Below are 13,512 nucleotides of genomic sequence, written 5' to 3' on the forward strand. Positions count from 1 at the left end.
ATCTTCATTGTTTTAATGATGCCCTTTTATAGTTCAAACAGTACAGTGCATTATGGTCATATGGATGACATTTTTGTGTGGAACGCATCGATTCAAAGAGAGTCACGCATGATTATAGAGTCATGGCTAACTTTACACAAGATAGCTGAGCAAGTGCTTCGGATAACAATCTTCTCTCCTCATAGTTGGATTATTGTGGAACCATACACGAAATCTTTGAAGTTGATTTTAGATGATTTAGTATTTTCATTCTTGATGTAAAATGGTTTAGAACTATTTACAACGGTCCCCATGCGACAGTGAGAAAAGACAGTAGCAGTTTCTTTGCAATAGACTCCACCAAACTTTGGACCGATGAAAGTGATACTTTTGTTCTTCCTGAGCAGTGTGAGCAGGTGCATACTAATGATTTAATTAATTAAAGCTTTCGTTTTTAAAGATCCATTGATACATGTACTTAAGCATAATTTCATATATATAATTGAAGGCGTTTGGCACCCATCTTCAATATAGGTGGTTTTTCATCCGGATCGTTCTGATCCAAGATGGTGGTACATGATCCAAGTTGCACCATGAAGTAAGTAAATTTTTGATGATAGACATGTGGATATGGAGATGCCGGATCCAATTGATGCAGGTGAATCTAGCGAAGAAGATGAAGATCACAATATGAGCCAAGAGGAAGATGCGCATAATGACATTATACGAGAGGAAGATAGAGATCACGATATTGAGGAAGAAGATGACGATCATCAAGAATCACCACACTTTATTGAAGAAGATGATCAAGTACTCTTAGGTGAACGTACGATGCTAGAGTACGATGATGATATAAGAGATCAACTCGGTATAGAGTTAGAGATAGACTTGTTTGGCGTGTTAGACTTGGCTCAAGATTAAACCTTTGATGTAAATGCTCTTCATTGATTTTTTTCATCTCAAACTTGGACATGAATATATGAGCTTCAAAGACTTGATGTACATGCTCTCGTACTTTTATTCTCTCAAAAGATCAAACATGTATGAAAATTAAAAAAATTTTGTCATTGGAAAAAACTATCTTTTAAGGTCGGTATGGGAAAAAAAACTCTCTGTAAAACGTCGCTATAGAAGACTTTCTCAGTGTTGCTATATAACGACCATTACCAATTTGATAAAAGTCGCTATATAACGACCATTAACGAACCTCGCTTCCATTACCGACGATTAGCGTTCTGCGCACGCTAAACGTCGGTACTTAAATGTCGCAATAGGATACGTGTGTAGTAGTGGGTGTATTCTTTCGTAAATTGAAATTCATGATCAAATCTTCTCATTGGAAAAACAAGGCTCATTTGGGCACTAGACGGACTTCAAAAGCATGCCACAGTGCTCCAGTTATGTGACTTTTCCAGTAGCTTGAGCTGGCTACTGTGTGCTTGTAAGTTCTTCTGTTCGACGTCATTGTCTTATTGTCACTCCATAGCTCTGGACTTAGATGCTACTCTGGTTGGATAATCATACCGTACTTGCAGCTGCAGCTATACAGGTGCTTTCTTGTTGCACATTGAACGTCGTTGTTGATAGCTCCTCTACGTTGCTGCCATCCCGATTGCATTGAGCATGTAATTAGCTGATTGCAGATACCGACTCCCGAGTGATTGACCTTCAAGATTGGCTTACAAGCGAAGTTATAGCTGCAGCAAGCGCCGTCGTGAAATTTGGATCAGCAGTGATGGCTTCTGTGGCCGCACTTATACTCTCCGCAAACGAGCGTGCGTGGCTCCGCCATGGCCACCGGTCGCAGCCGACTGTGCCGAGGCTGCTTGAATGACGCCCTGGGAGGGTACGGGATGTTGATGAACACCATGGCCAAAAGAATGCCCAGGTCCAGGATTAAACTTCATGTTGTTCAACATGGATTGCTGGAAGATATTCGGTGACGCCCTGGGCCAATGTCCATATGAAGACAAGAAAGCTGGAAGAGAGAGAGACTCTGCATCCATCATTTCTCGAGGAAAATGAGCTGCGCGAGAGATCGAGGGTGCATCCATCCCAAAGGGCATATTGGAAAATCCCTTACCAAGCTGTGGGTCGTCAAACCGGTTGCTTGAAGGAGATTTTGTCAAGTCTAGAATAATAGTAGGGAAAGGAGCAGACGCTGAGATAGTTGCGCTGGAGGGAGATAACGGAAACCACGGTTGAGCAAATGCGTTGGTACGTATTGGATCCATGCTACTTGAAGAGCCAGATAAGAGCATGCTAGCTGCTGCTGATGTTGCGGATGCCATGCTAATAGCTGTTGGAGGAAGAGGGTGGTTGTGAGTTCCTTCGTACGTGCTGATCAAGACAGAGATATCTTCGTCAGATCTTTGAACCTGCGCATTCCAATTCGTCGAAAATTCTGTCAGTTTGTTATGGTACAGGATAACAATCTCCTGAAATTCTCACCACGATAAAAAGTTCTGAGCTGCGTACGAACCTGCTTTCGGACAGGGCACCCAGGAATCATGGTGCAGCGGTAATAGGCTCTTGGACATGGGTTGCCTTTTGCCATCTTCTGCCCATATTTTCTCCATTGGCAGCCATCCTTCAACTGGGTGGCAGATCAGATCAGAGTTGTCTTCTCAGACACTCGAGAATGAAAGCATAGAACGATCCGATGAAATCTAGCTTAACGAGCAAATGAAACAATAGCACGATCCGATGAGATCTGGCTTACCATAGGAGCATCCGACCTAACACGCACCGACACCCGCGCTTTCTTCACTGCTGCATCTACAGGATCAACTACTTTCTCACGGGCCTTCTGGGGTTTATTTGGCGTCCCTGGAACTCGACTTTCCGTTCCTTCGTCCAGTGGGGGAGTGCACTGATCATCTAAACTGCTCATACTATCTCTGTGTGAGTTCGATGGCGGATTGTTCCTTTCACCAGTGTCCATATCTGCAACCATTTTCCGTTTCTCTTGAGGCAGTATCTCAATCACGCCTTCTTCTCTTTCACGTTTAATAGAGGGAGACTTCGCCTCAGTTTCTGGCGCTCTTTTCTCCACCGAAGTGCTTGGGTTAACGTTGCTTTCATCCGGCCGTTTATCGACTACGGGTGGTGGAGGGGAGAATGGTCGTGATGGTTGACCCGTTGACGTTGAATTACTAGCCTGGTTTGCCTGATAACATTAGGGGGGACTCGGTAAGCTTGGCAAATGTGAAATTCCAGCTAGAGCACATCTCGTGATCTCCGTTTGCAATATACATGCAGATGAACCTGATTACCTGCACTTCTGCGGCTTGAATTGCACTTTCCTTGATCTTCTTTCTTTGAATTACGGTGAGCAAGTGTACCCTCAGATTGTTGTAGCTTTCAGCGAGGTGGCCGAGCGTCATTCTCAATTTAGTATTCTCCTGATGCATGGAGAACAGTTCGGTTCGTAGATTCCCCACCTGCAACATTGATGCTCTTTAAATCAACGAGGTCTCTTCTACAAGGTAGGACAGAGTTGCCGGAGTGGAATAAGAAAACGTAGGTATCCACCTCAGACCTGATTCATATGCTGTTCTGCTCGATGCTTCCGGACATCATGAAGGAACCGCTGCGGCGAAGATGTGGAGGCGTACTCTTTCATGACAGAATCGTCAGTTTCGGTATTCGTTGGATGAGACAGCTGTGCAAAGAGAACACAAATTAGTCGATAAGACCTCCATCTTAACCGCTCAGTAAGCTGGGAAGCTGGACCTTAAATCTTGCTGAATAACTAAAGCAGCCGTCGCAGCTGCGCAACGCCAAATCTGGAAGCTTACCCACAGTGATCTGTGCTGCGAGGCGAACGAGTTTAAGGCCTTAAATTTCCCTGTGAGCTGGGTTCTTGAAGGGCGAGCCGGAGAGTTGTTGTCAGCGCTGGCGCGATCCAAGTCGATATACTTGCCGGGAGGATAAGACTTACGACCATGATCGGTGCAGTGTTCAGAAGGGAAGGAGAGGGAGAGGTAGTCACGGGTGATGGGGGGAGGGTGGTCGGGGGAGGTACCCAATTGGAGGCGGCAGTCCATGGGAGTGAGTTTGCTGTGGTGATGGTGGTGGTGGTAGTGGAGTTTGAAGGTGTCGAGGGAGAAGGAAGAAGAAGGTCCAGAATGCGAGGAGGCCATGTGCATGGGAAGAACGTTGAAGAGAGACTCGTATTATTATACAACTATATTTCCAGGTCAACCCATCGGGACAATCGACTTTGTCACTTCTCCCTCAGTTGACCTTCCCCTTTGCTTCCTTCAAGGTCATCAAAAAATATAAAATACCTTGCTCACAAAATTCATTGATTTATGCTCATAGCATGCATGCTTAGAGCGTTATTTTTTTCCTGTTGTTTATCACATGTTCATCACTCCCTCATTGGAGACAATGATGTACTAGGCAACTTTATGTTAAAATCTTTCACCCCAATACACCTTTTTAGCCCTAAAAAATTATTTGATTTGGTGATTTCACCATGATTTCTATCATCGTCTTTATTAATCTGAGCTCCGGTATCTATTCTATTTTGAGCTTCTAATTCCGCCCACTCCAAATTAGACATGGGATCACATCACACATCTGATGAGTATGGAAACCCTCGTAGGAGGAGACATCATTTTGTCTACTCTCGAGAGGACTTTGATTCCACTCAAGCGACCCCTCAGTAGCCTACCGCTGAGACTACCCCTGGCCTGACTCCTCTCAAACCTAGCACGGTGACTACCCCTCGGGGAACTCCTTTGTAGCCCATGGCTTTATCAGGAGTCCCAATGAGTTTGTCGCATAGATGAACGATTTGGAGGTAGCTAGATTCTTCTCTTTACTATCCCAGAGGACCTCAACTCTTCCCTCTTGTACATCGATGGCTGGACCTACTTGTCAACAGCCGTCCCCTCTAGCCCCTTCGACTGAGGCCGGGTCATCACCTAGGCATACCCATCGTAAGGGAAGGAAGAGTAGGAAGGGTTGAGGCTGCTGTGTTGACTCAGGAGATGTAGACGAGTCAGCACACTCACATCCCTATAAGTCTCCACTTGGTCATGAGAACCAATACTAGTCAGTTCCCTTGCCCTCTCCCACTCCCTCTGCTACTCCTTGCTCTGTAAGTGCTCTCAGTAACACCCCTCGCTCTAGCTCTGCCACTCCCATGACTCCTCCTTTCCCGCCCTAGGACCTATCCTATGAAATCACTAGGGCTGGAGAGATAATAGAAAATAAAAAGGGCTCAGAAGACACCACAAGAAGACAAAGGAACTATAGACGCACTTGATAGATGCGCAAAATAGCGGGCGCGTCTATAGACGTAGCTAGAATAGTCAAAATACGGGCACGTCTATGAGCGCATCTAATAGCGCATCTAATAGCACATTTAATAGCGTGTCTGCACTATGATTTAGACACAAATTTAGATGCCTTTATAAATGCAAAACAGAGAATATAGAAAGTGATATTTTGGTGTAGGTTGATAAATGTGCATCACTACTTTCCAAACATTGCCCATGATTACCAAAGCACATAATTTTAATAAAAATATCAATGCTTTGGAGGGACACAGATGTGCCCTAGGGAGGGATGGCACATCTACCTCCCCATCCTTTATATCATAATATTGACGATACACAAGTATGCTATCATAGCTTCTTCGCTAGGAGCCATTGAAAGTAAAAGAGTAAGGATTGTAAGAGAATGGGGGAGTAGCAATGTAGGAGAGGATAAGAGAATGATGAGAGGAGTAGCAGAGTAGGAGGGGACCGACAAGAGGAGTAGTACTAGAGTTGAAGGAGGGGAATGACGAGAGAGCGATGAGAAGGGAATGAGCAATAGACCGGAAGGGAACGATGAGACATATAGAAGGAATGGTGTGCGACAATGAAGAGAGGAGACGAGAATTCAAAGATTGAAGGGGGATCAAGCGGAGAAGGAAAAAGTAGAGAATCAAACATACAAAAGCTGAGGAGGATAAAGCGGAGGGGATGATTGAAATAAAGTGATTGGGGATGTGATTGGCAAAGATTGCAGAATAAAGGAGAGGGGAATAAAGGATTAGGGAATAGAGAGACTAGGGATGCAATAAAGTGTCTTAGAATTATCATTTCAGAATAAAGAGAGACTGGGGATGCAATAAAGTGTTTTAGAATTATCATTTTGAAATATATTGGCTTGTGTGATATATATTGGCTTGTTGGTACCCTTAAATTTTTGATAGAAATGAATGTGATTGTAGCTTGTTTGTACGCCGAATTTTTTTTTAGTTCTTAAATGAGTTGTTGAGATATCGAGCTCCACTCGCGATATGCCAGGGTGACCGTTGTGTATTTATGTCACCGACTTGTTAGCTGGAGATGCGGTTGGTACACCGCCCACGAATAATAGCTGGATGACAGCTATCCTTATCTACTCTAGTTTGTGGCTCAGTTAGTATGCCACCTTAGTTAGTTGAGTTTGGTTTGAGACCCACATATAGGGTTCTTCTATTTTCTTTGTACGAGAGTTCTTTTGGCTTTCACAACTAAGAAGAGGAAAACTGTTTTCAGCCTCCACCTTTGTGTGTATTCCCCCATTGTGATTGTGAGAAAGCCTCAAGTGAGACTCCTTCCCTCTCTCCCACTATCTTCACATGGTATCAGAGCCTTGTTCGTGGTAAGGAGCTCAAGAAAGCAAACCAAGTTCGCAGTGTCCTGGTAAGAGGACAAGTGTTGCTTTCCTTTTTCGAGTTTGGGAGCAAATCTCTGCAGGTAGCACAGCCGGAAGTGCAAGAGTGCACTGTCTCAGATTGAGACGCCCTTCGCGGTGTGGCGAGAGGGCATTATATGCTGCGGGAGTTCATTCGGGGTCATTTCGGGGCCCGTTTTGGAGGCGGAAGTTCTCCACAGGCACTCAGAAAAAGGCCCTATTTTTGCTGTGCGACCACTACCGGCTAGTGATCGGTGAAAAGTTACCGCAGAAATTGCATCGTATGCCTGTGTACAGAGATTTTGGGAGTTGCAGATTCATGCTTGTTGCCTGTTGATGCAAAATCGTCACTGGGAAGTGACTGTGTGGTAAAATACCACTTTCGTCAGTTTTGCAGATCTGCCCGTGTGAGGCAAAAGCTGTGTTTTTGCAGTGACAGAATATTTTGTAGTGTTCTGTAATGGCATCTGATTCCCTTTCACAGATTGTCACTGAAAAGCTTGACAAGAACAACTTCCAGGCATGGAAGATTAGAATGACGAATTTCTTGATGGGAAAAGGCTACTAGGCGTTCATTACAGGAAATGAAGAAGAACCAGTTCTTCCTAATGTTCCCAATCAACACGAAATGCAGGCATTTAAAGGATGGCATGAGAGAGCCAGAAAAGTTATGTACTGGCTGTCTATCAGTATTTTAGATTCAATGATTGTGCATATTCAGGATGCAAGTACGCCAAAGGTGGCATGGGATACTTTGGCTAAAATGTACAGCACAAATACGCAGGCCAGGAAAATGCAGCTCAAGCAGGAGCTACACAATGTGCAGAGAGAAAATATGAGCGTCAATGACTACCACATGAAGGTGAAGAAAATTGCGGATGCACTTGCTTCCATTGGGTCGCCAGTGGATGATGACGATTTAGTTTCTGTGACCTTGAATGGTCTAGGAAAGGATTATGCACACTTCCGGACATCCATTGCCGTCCGTGAAAAATTTCCTGATTTTGAGGAGTTGATTGCTCTTCTAATTTCTGAAGAGCAGAGAAATGGTGGTGCATCTTCTTCAGCAGGAACTTCAAAAGAAACTGTCTTCTACTCAAATGCTGGCAGAGGTAGAGGCAGAGGTAGAGGAGGCCGATCTGCAGGCCGTGGTAGAAATCAGAATATGCAGCAAATGCAAGAAAACCAGTCCTATGCAGGAGGATGTGGTAACTCTAGAGGCAGGGGGAGCCAAAGAGGTCGTGGTGGATGGCAGAGAGGCCAAAATGCAAACAGCAATGTTGAATGCTACTACTGTGGTAAAATGGGGCATATGGCTAAAGACTGCTACAAAAAGCAGAATGACATTATGAATGGAAAATTGCAGCAAGGCAATTATGCATCCTCTAGTAGACAGGGTGATGACAGAAATGAGCATTTGTTTATGGTGCAGCATATGACAAATTCTGTGACAAGTGCAGAAGAAAGCAATGATGTTCTTGCTTTGCCAAAACTTTGTGGAGTCAATAGTTACAAAGCCAATTGCATGGCGCTTGATTTTGCATTAGGGCCTCTTTCCACCACATCCTTAAACCACTTGACATCCAAAACATATACAAAGAAGCGTCGAAAGTCAAGCTTAATAATATCTTGGATTATGCCACAATAATCATCCATGGCTCCATTGGCTCCCTCAAAGCTAGCAATGATGCTGCAATCTTGTGTTTTTCTCTTATCATCAATCCGTTGTGTCTGAAAATGCCTGCCCTTACACCATATAGCATTGAACATAGTACACTACACCAAGACAAAATCAATTAAATAAGCAATCTAAATTGTTGAAAGCTCCTAACTTATGCATAACATTCTATATACCGACCTTGCTCATGCAGCCTCTAGCATACTCCCATTCTTCCATTGTGATATGCATCCCCCCGTCTCTCTCTGCTCTCTCCATTTCATCAAGTAGCCAGGATATCCTTTGGAAGTGCTCTTAGATACTGTGGGTATGGCACACGAGATCCGTGGTGTGTATGAAAGAGGACCCTTTCTCCTTGTCTTCTTGCCTTTGCATCCTCGTATCTTGTCACCCATGTTTTCATCACATCACTATTAAGCATGCAATAGAGGTTGATATTATTAAGAAACTCTGTGTCTATTACTTTTCTCTGTCCTTTCCCTTGAGGCACAATAAAGGTCATCCTTAGATCTTCATCATCTCTCCATAGTCGTGGGAGAGAGCTATCCACATCAACAAGAAACTCAAAAATATATACAAGTCACTCTTCTACCAACCAACCCTCGTCCATGCTACCTTCGGGCCTTGCATTTTGCCTCACAAAACCCTTCAAGGTCTTCATGAAGCGCTCAAGGAAGAACAATCATCATGCATGTATAGTGCCGCATATAGCAATCTTATCCACCAAATGCACTATGGGATTGAGTTGGCTTGTGATAATAGAATGTGGAAAGGTCTCCTCCACTAAACAAACCACCTCCACTGACATAACTTGAGCCTTATCAAGTGTGGTGGGATCTATTTTCTTTGAGCTCACATATCTAGAAAGGAAAAAGTACACCATATTAGCAATATGAAAACCTTGCATGGAGCATTGATACGCTTCACATTTTGTATCCTATAAAGTACCTCACAAGCTCGCCCATCTTGTAAATACAATCCTTCACATCCTTCGATGCACTACGAGAAATGCTAGTAGGTAGTATGAACTGAACACACAAGGAATAATTGATTAGTTGATTCTAATTCACTCACAAATTTGGAAGGAAAAAAATATTATGCACATCATGAGATTTCAAGCCATATAGTTGCTCTATGCCTCTTTTATTGCTCTTTGTGAAGGCCCCCTTCAAACACCTCATGCATCCACTGGGAGTACGAATTGTAGTGATAGCTCGCTTCATCACCACCATCTCTAGCTTTGATAACCTCCACGGTGCACGGGGTAAAAAGACATGTCCATTTCGCCTCTCTTGTGGCCAAGCTTCATGCATCCTCCCTGTGGTGCATAGATCCTTCCTTATGCTTAGACAATCTCATGTCCCATTCAAATGTTCCCAAATGGTAGATGCCACATTCTTGAAGATATGCATGGGATCAAGTAGGTGATTGATCTTGAGGTGGGACCAATATGGTAGTCGATAAAAGATGGATTATCTAAACAAAAGATGGTGTTAGTATGCAATCTTTATTTCCTTTCAAGCACACAATAGTTACAAACCCTTACCGGCTCATGCCAAGTGGTAGAGGAGTCATGGAACCATCCCAAATTGTCACCCAATCTCCCGTAGTGAGTGACTATGGGGGACCATTCCAAGGGGCGACATATCTAGGATGATCAAGTGGGAGAAATTGATGGTGATCCTCATAAATGACTTTATTCAATGCGTATGGCCATGAGGCAACTAGCGAAGGACCACAAACAAGACATGCATGGTAACCCAATGTAGCGAGACTGGAACAATAGATGCAATTAAGAGTTCAAGGATGGTTCAGGTTGCCACATCGATTGCCTACTCATAATTAAAAGTTCAATGCTTACCTGAACACTCGCCATAGCCTGGGTAGTCATGCATCATCCACATCAAGACTACTTTGCAATTGAAGTCTCGCTCGAGATAAACATCAGGATTTTTCACTTTATGTTTCCTTGGAATTAGAAGGGATAACATAACATGTCCTTTCTTAATCACCATAGAGGGTGGAAGATGCCATTTGGAGACCAAATGGGTTCACACTGTCTATACCTAATCCAAGTCTCAAGTTCCTAGGTTCTTCCTTGAAGCTTGGCCATGTGTCTTCAATATGCTTCCACGCAGGAGTGTCTACAAGTGTTCTCCACTTGCCATCGGTTGATCGATGGGAGGAATGCCATGACATGAGCTCTGCAATGGATTTGAACTTGAACATATGTTGGATGTAGGGGATTATGGAAAAATGTCGTAGAACCTTATGAGGCACATCCAAAATTTTGAGATCTACTCTATATCTTTCCTCTCCACAAGTAGGACACTCTGTTGCATCCTTATGTGGTCCACGAAATAGAATGCAATCGTTGACGCATGCATGGATGCACGTGTAATCCAATCCTCTAAGAGAGATCACATGCTGCCTTGCCATATCTCTTGAGGTCGGTAAGTTATTCTCCCTTGGAAGCATTTTACACAATAGCCTGCACATGAAGACCATAAATGAGAAAAAGCATTCCAGTAATTGACCCACTAGAATAATTCACCATGTTTGCAAAATAGACTTTAAACCTTACTTGAGTAATGCATTCAAACTTTCATTGCTCCATCCATAGATGGTCTGCAAGTTTAGTAACTCAAGGGAGGTGCATAGAACAGAGAATGTGCACCCCTCAAATAGTGGAGTCGATGCAGCATTAAAAAGATCGTCCTGCTCCATGCTATCATCCCTACCTAAGGACTGATGGACATATAAATCCCGCACCATATCATCAAACACCTCCTTCTCCACGGCCTCATGAGGTAATGGCGAAGGGCTACTATCACCATTACTCCATACATCCGTAACGGTCCCTCTTGAAGATCCCACTTCATATCACTGACGCTTCGCCTCCTCATGATGAGCATAGGCCAACATATGCGGCTGTGGCACTGCATCCTGTATCAAATTAAAAAAGGATCATATATCAAACACATTGTTGTCTCTGTGCCAACATGGAATTAGGTAGCACAAAATGTGTGTGTAGAGTAGCGGCAAAGCTCCGCTTGCACTTGCATAAGGCTAGGAATAATCCCTCTTAGGAATCCAACTTGCATCTTCTACATGCAAGTTCTACATGCACTCCTACATGAAAGTTCTACATGCAACTCCTACATGCAAGTTCTACTTGCAACTCCTACATGCATGTTCTACATGCAAGTCCTACATGCGATTCCTACATGCAACTTCTACTTGCAACTCCTACATGCAAGTCCTACATGCGATTCCTACATGCATGTTCTACATGCAAGTTCTACATGCAAGTCCTACATGCGATTCCTACATGTGGGTTCTACATGCAACTCCTACATACAACATGCAACTCCTACATGCAGCTTCTATATGCAAGTTCTACATGTAGAGAGAGAATGTCTTACAATTCCTACATGCAGAGAGAGAAGCTCTCCAACTTGTATAAATACCCCATAATAGAATGAAGCCCACATTCTTTGGGGCATTGTGTTGAGTTATACTTTGGTATTCCAAGCAATTGTTTCAAGTGTCCATGCTACCTTGCACTCCATGTCCAAAAGCATGTCCTAACCTTGCAACTCCTCCTCCCCTCTCCTCCAACCTTGCAACCCATCCTCTCCTCCTCCTCCTCCCTCCTCCTCCCTTCTCCTCCTCCTCCTCCCTGATCCTCCTCCTCCTCCTCCTTCTCTCCCTTCTTTCCCCCATGCTCTTACACCTTCTTCCTCTCCCACTCCTATACTCCCCCTAAACCCTTAGTTTCTCAACCCTTAACCTCCATGATCTATGAGGGAGATGAGTTCTCCACCATGTACTCTACCTTGAACGTTGGATCCTCCTAACTTTGGAACCTCTTTCTAAACCCTAGAACCTCTCTCTAAACCTTGGAACCTCCTTCTAACCCTTGAACCTCTTCTAAACTCTGGAACCTCTTTCTAAACCCTGGAACCTCTCTCTAACCCTTAAACTCCTCCTAAACCCTGCAACCCCCAATGAAGGCGAAAGCCTTCATTACCTCAATCATGATGATACACGTTCCTTTCACACATGCATGCACTATAATTGCTTACCACACTTAAGCCTACGTCTCTCACCAAAATACAACTCGAGGTCCTAAGCTACATGTATACTAGAAACAATAACCCTGATATATCTATAGGTGACAAAAAGCCTCGGAATCCTGCATACTAAGACCACCATGCTCTTCTTGTGGAAGTCGTGGGAAAGAGCCAGCACACATGAACACCCATAGGTATCTTAATCAACCTTAAGGCTTTAACACTTACCCGGGATATGGTTGCATCCCATTCTCCATACTTTGAGACGTGATTGAGTGTAATTCTACATGCACGATACATGTTTCCTCGACATCGATCACACATACATTTGATTTTTTGCTCCAACCACATTTCGCGATGGTGGATATGGAGGGATTCATCCTCACTGGAGCTACTTCTTGAAGATGAAGACATCCTACAAATAAACAACCCAAAAAATGTGCTATTGCATGAGTTGGATACGTCAAAACTCTGTGTAGCATCTAAAAGCACGTCTAACAATGTGTTTGTACTGTGGAATCCATCTATAGGCGCGTCTAAAACACAGTGTAGATGCACTAATAGATGCACTTTTAGCCACTTTAATGATAGATGCGCTTTTAGGTGCACAGACTGCGAACTGATTTTCAAACCTACTTTTAGCATGCTTGCTTTCCTTCACATACTTTTAGCATCGCACAGCTTGCTTTCCTATTAACACACACAGCTCCAGGCATCCACACTCATCTCAAGCATTGGGTGAACAAGGAAGAGAAGAAGGAGAAGCAGCTTTGAAGAAAGACAAGAAGCTTCCATACCTCTATCCAAGGTTAGTCTCTTGGTGGTTGGTCTTCTTTGGAGGTTCCTCTCCTTGGATTCGTCCTTTGTCGTATGCAGGGAAGGGATGTTTTTGGTACTAGTGTTGTTCTTTTTGGGGCCGGGTGCGGGGCCGGGTGCATCTCCTTTTCACCTTTTTTTAAAAAGTTGCCTGTCGGAGCACATCTAATTTTTTAGAAAATAGGTAGCCGTGCCTATAGACGTGCTGTTAGACGCATCTATAGACATGCTCCGCGATAGTTTTCTTATGTTTTATTCCCTTCCCCTTTCCCCTTCCCCTTC

General features: G+C 43.8%; 1 protein-coding gene across 1 annotated transcript; it reads right to left on the bottom strand.

Annotated features, from left to right (window-relative positions):
- Window positions 1-1,647: 1,647 nt before the first annotated feature.
- On the bottom strand, window positions 1,648-4,028 carry LOC147893002 (putative WRKY transcription factor 47). The gene is made up of 7 exons (XM_087386829.1): window positions 3,780-4,028; window positions 3,521-3,643; window positions 3,255-3,422; window positions 2,702-3,148; window positions 2,462-2,575; window positions 2,063-2,357; window positions 1,648-1,817 (listed from the first exon to the last, which is right to left on the bottom strand). The coding sequence occupies exons 1-7, from the start codon at window positions 4,026-4,028 to the stop codon at window positions 1,648-1,650; spliced, it is 1,566 nt and encodes a 521-aa protein (XP_087242955.1).
- Window positions 4,029-13,512: the final 9,484 nt, after the last annotated feature.

Source organism: Dipteris shenzhenensis, chromosome 16 (assembly GCF_047967505.1).
Source record: "Dipteris shenzhenensis isolate YYH24624 ecotype China chromosome 16, Dip_SZ_1.0, whole genome shotgun sequence".
NCBI classification, from domain to species: domain Eukaryota; kingdom Viridiplantae; phylum Streptophyta; class Polypodiopsida; order Gleicheniales; family Dipteridaceae; genus Dipteris; species Dipteris shenzhenensis.

Bases quoted from the DNA above. Each gene is read 5' to 3' on its own strand.
- LOC147893002 (XM_087386829.1), bottom strand. From the start codon at position 4,028: ATGGACTGCCGCCTCCAATTGGGTACCTCCCCCGACCACCCTCCCCCC. The intron at 3,149-3,254 runs GTAATCAGGTTC...TAATGTTATCAG, and splicing joins TTCAAGCCGCAGAAGTGCAG to GCAAACCAGGCTAGTAATTC. The intron at 2,576-2,701 runs GTAAGCCAGATC...TCTGCCACCCAG, and splicing joins TTAGGTCGGATGCTCCTATG to TTGAAGGATGGCTGCCAATG.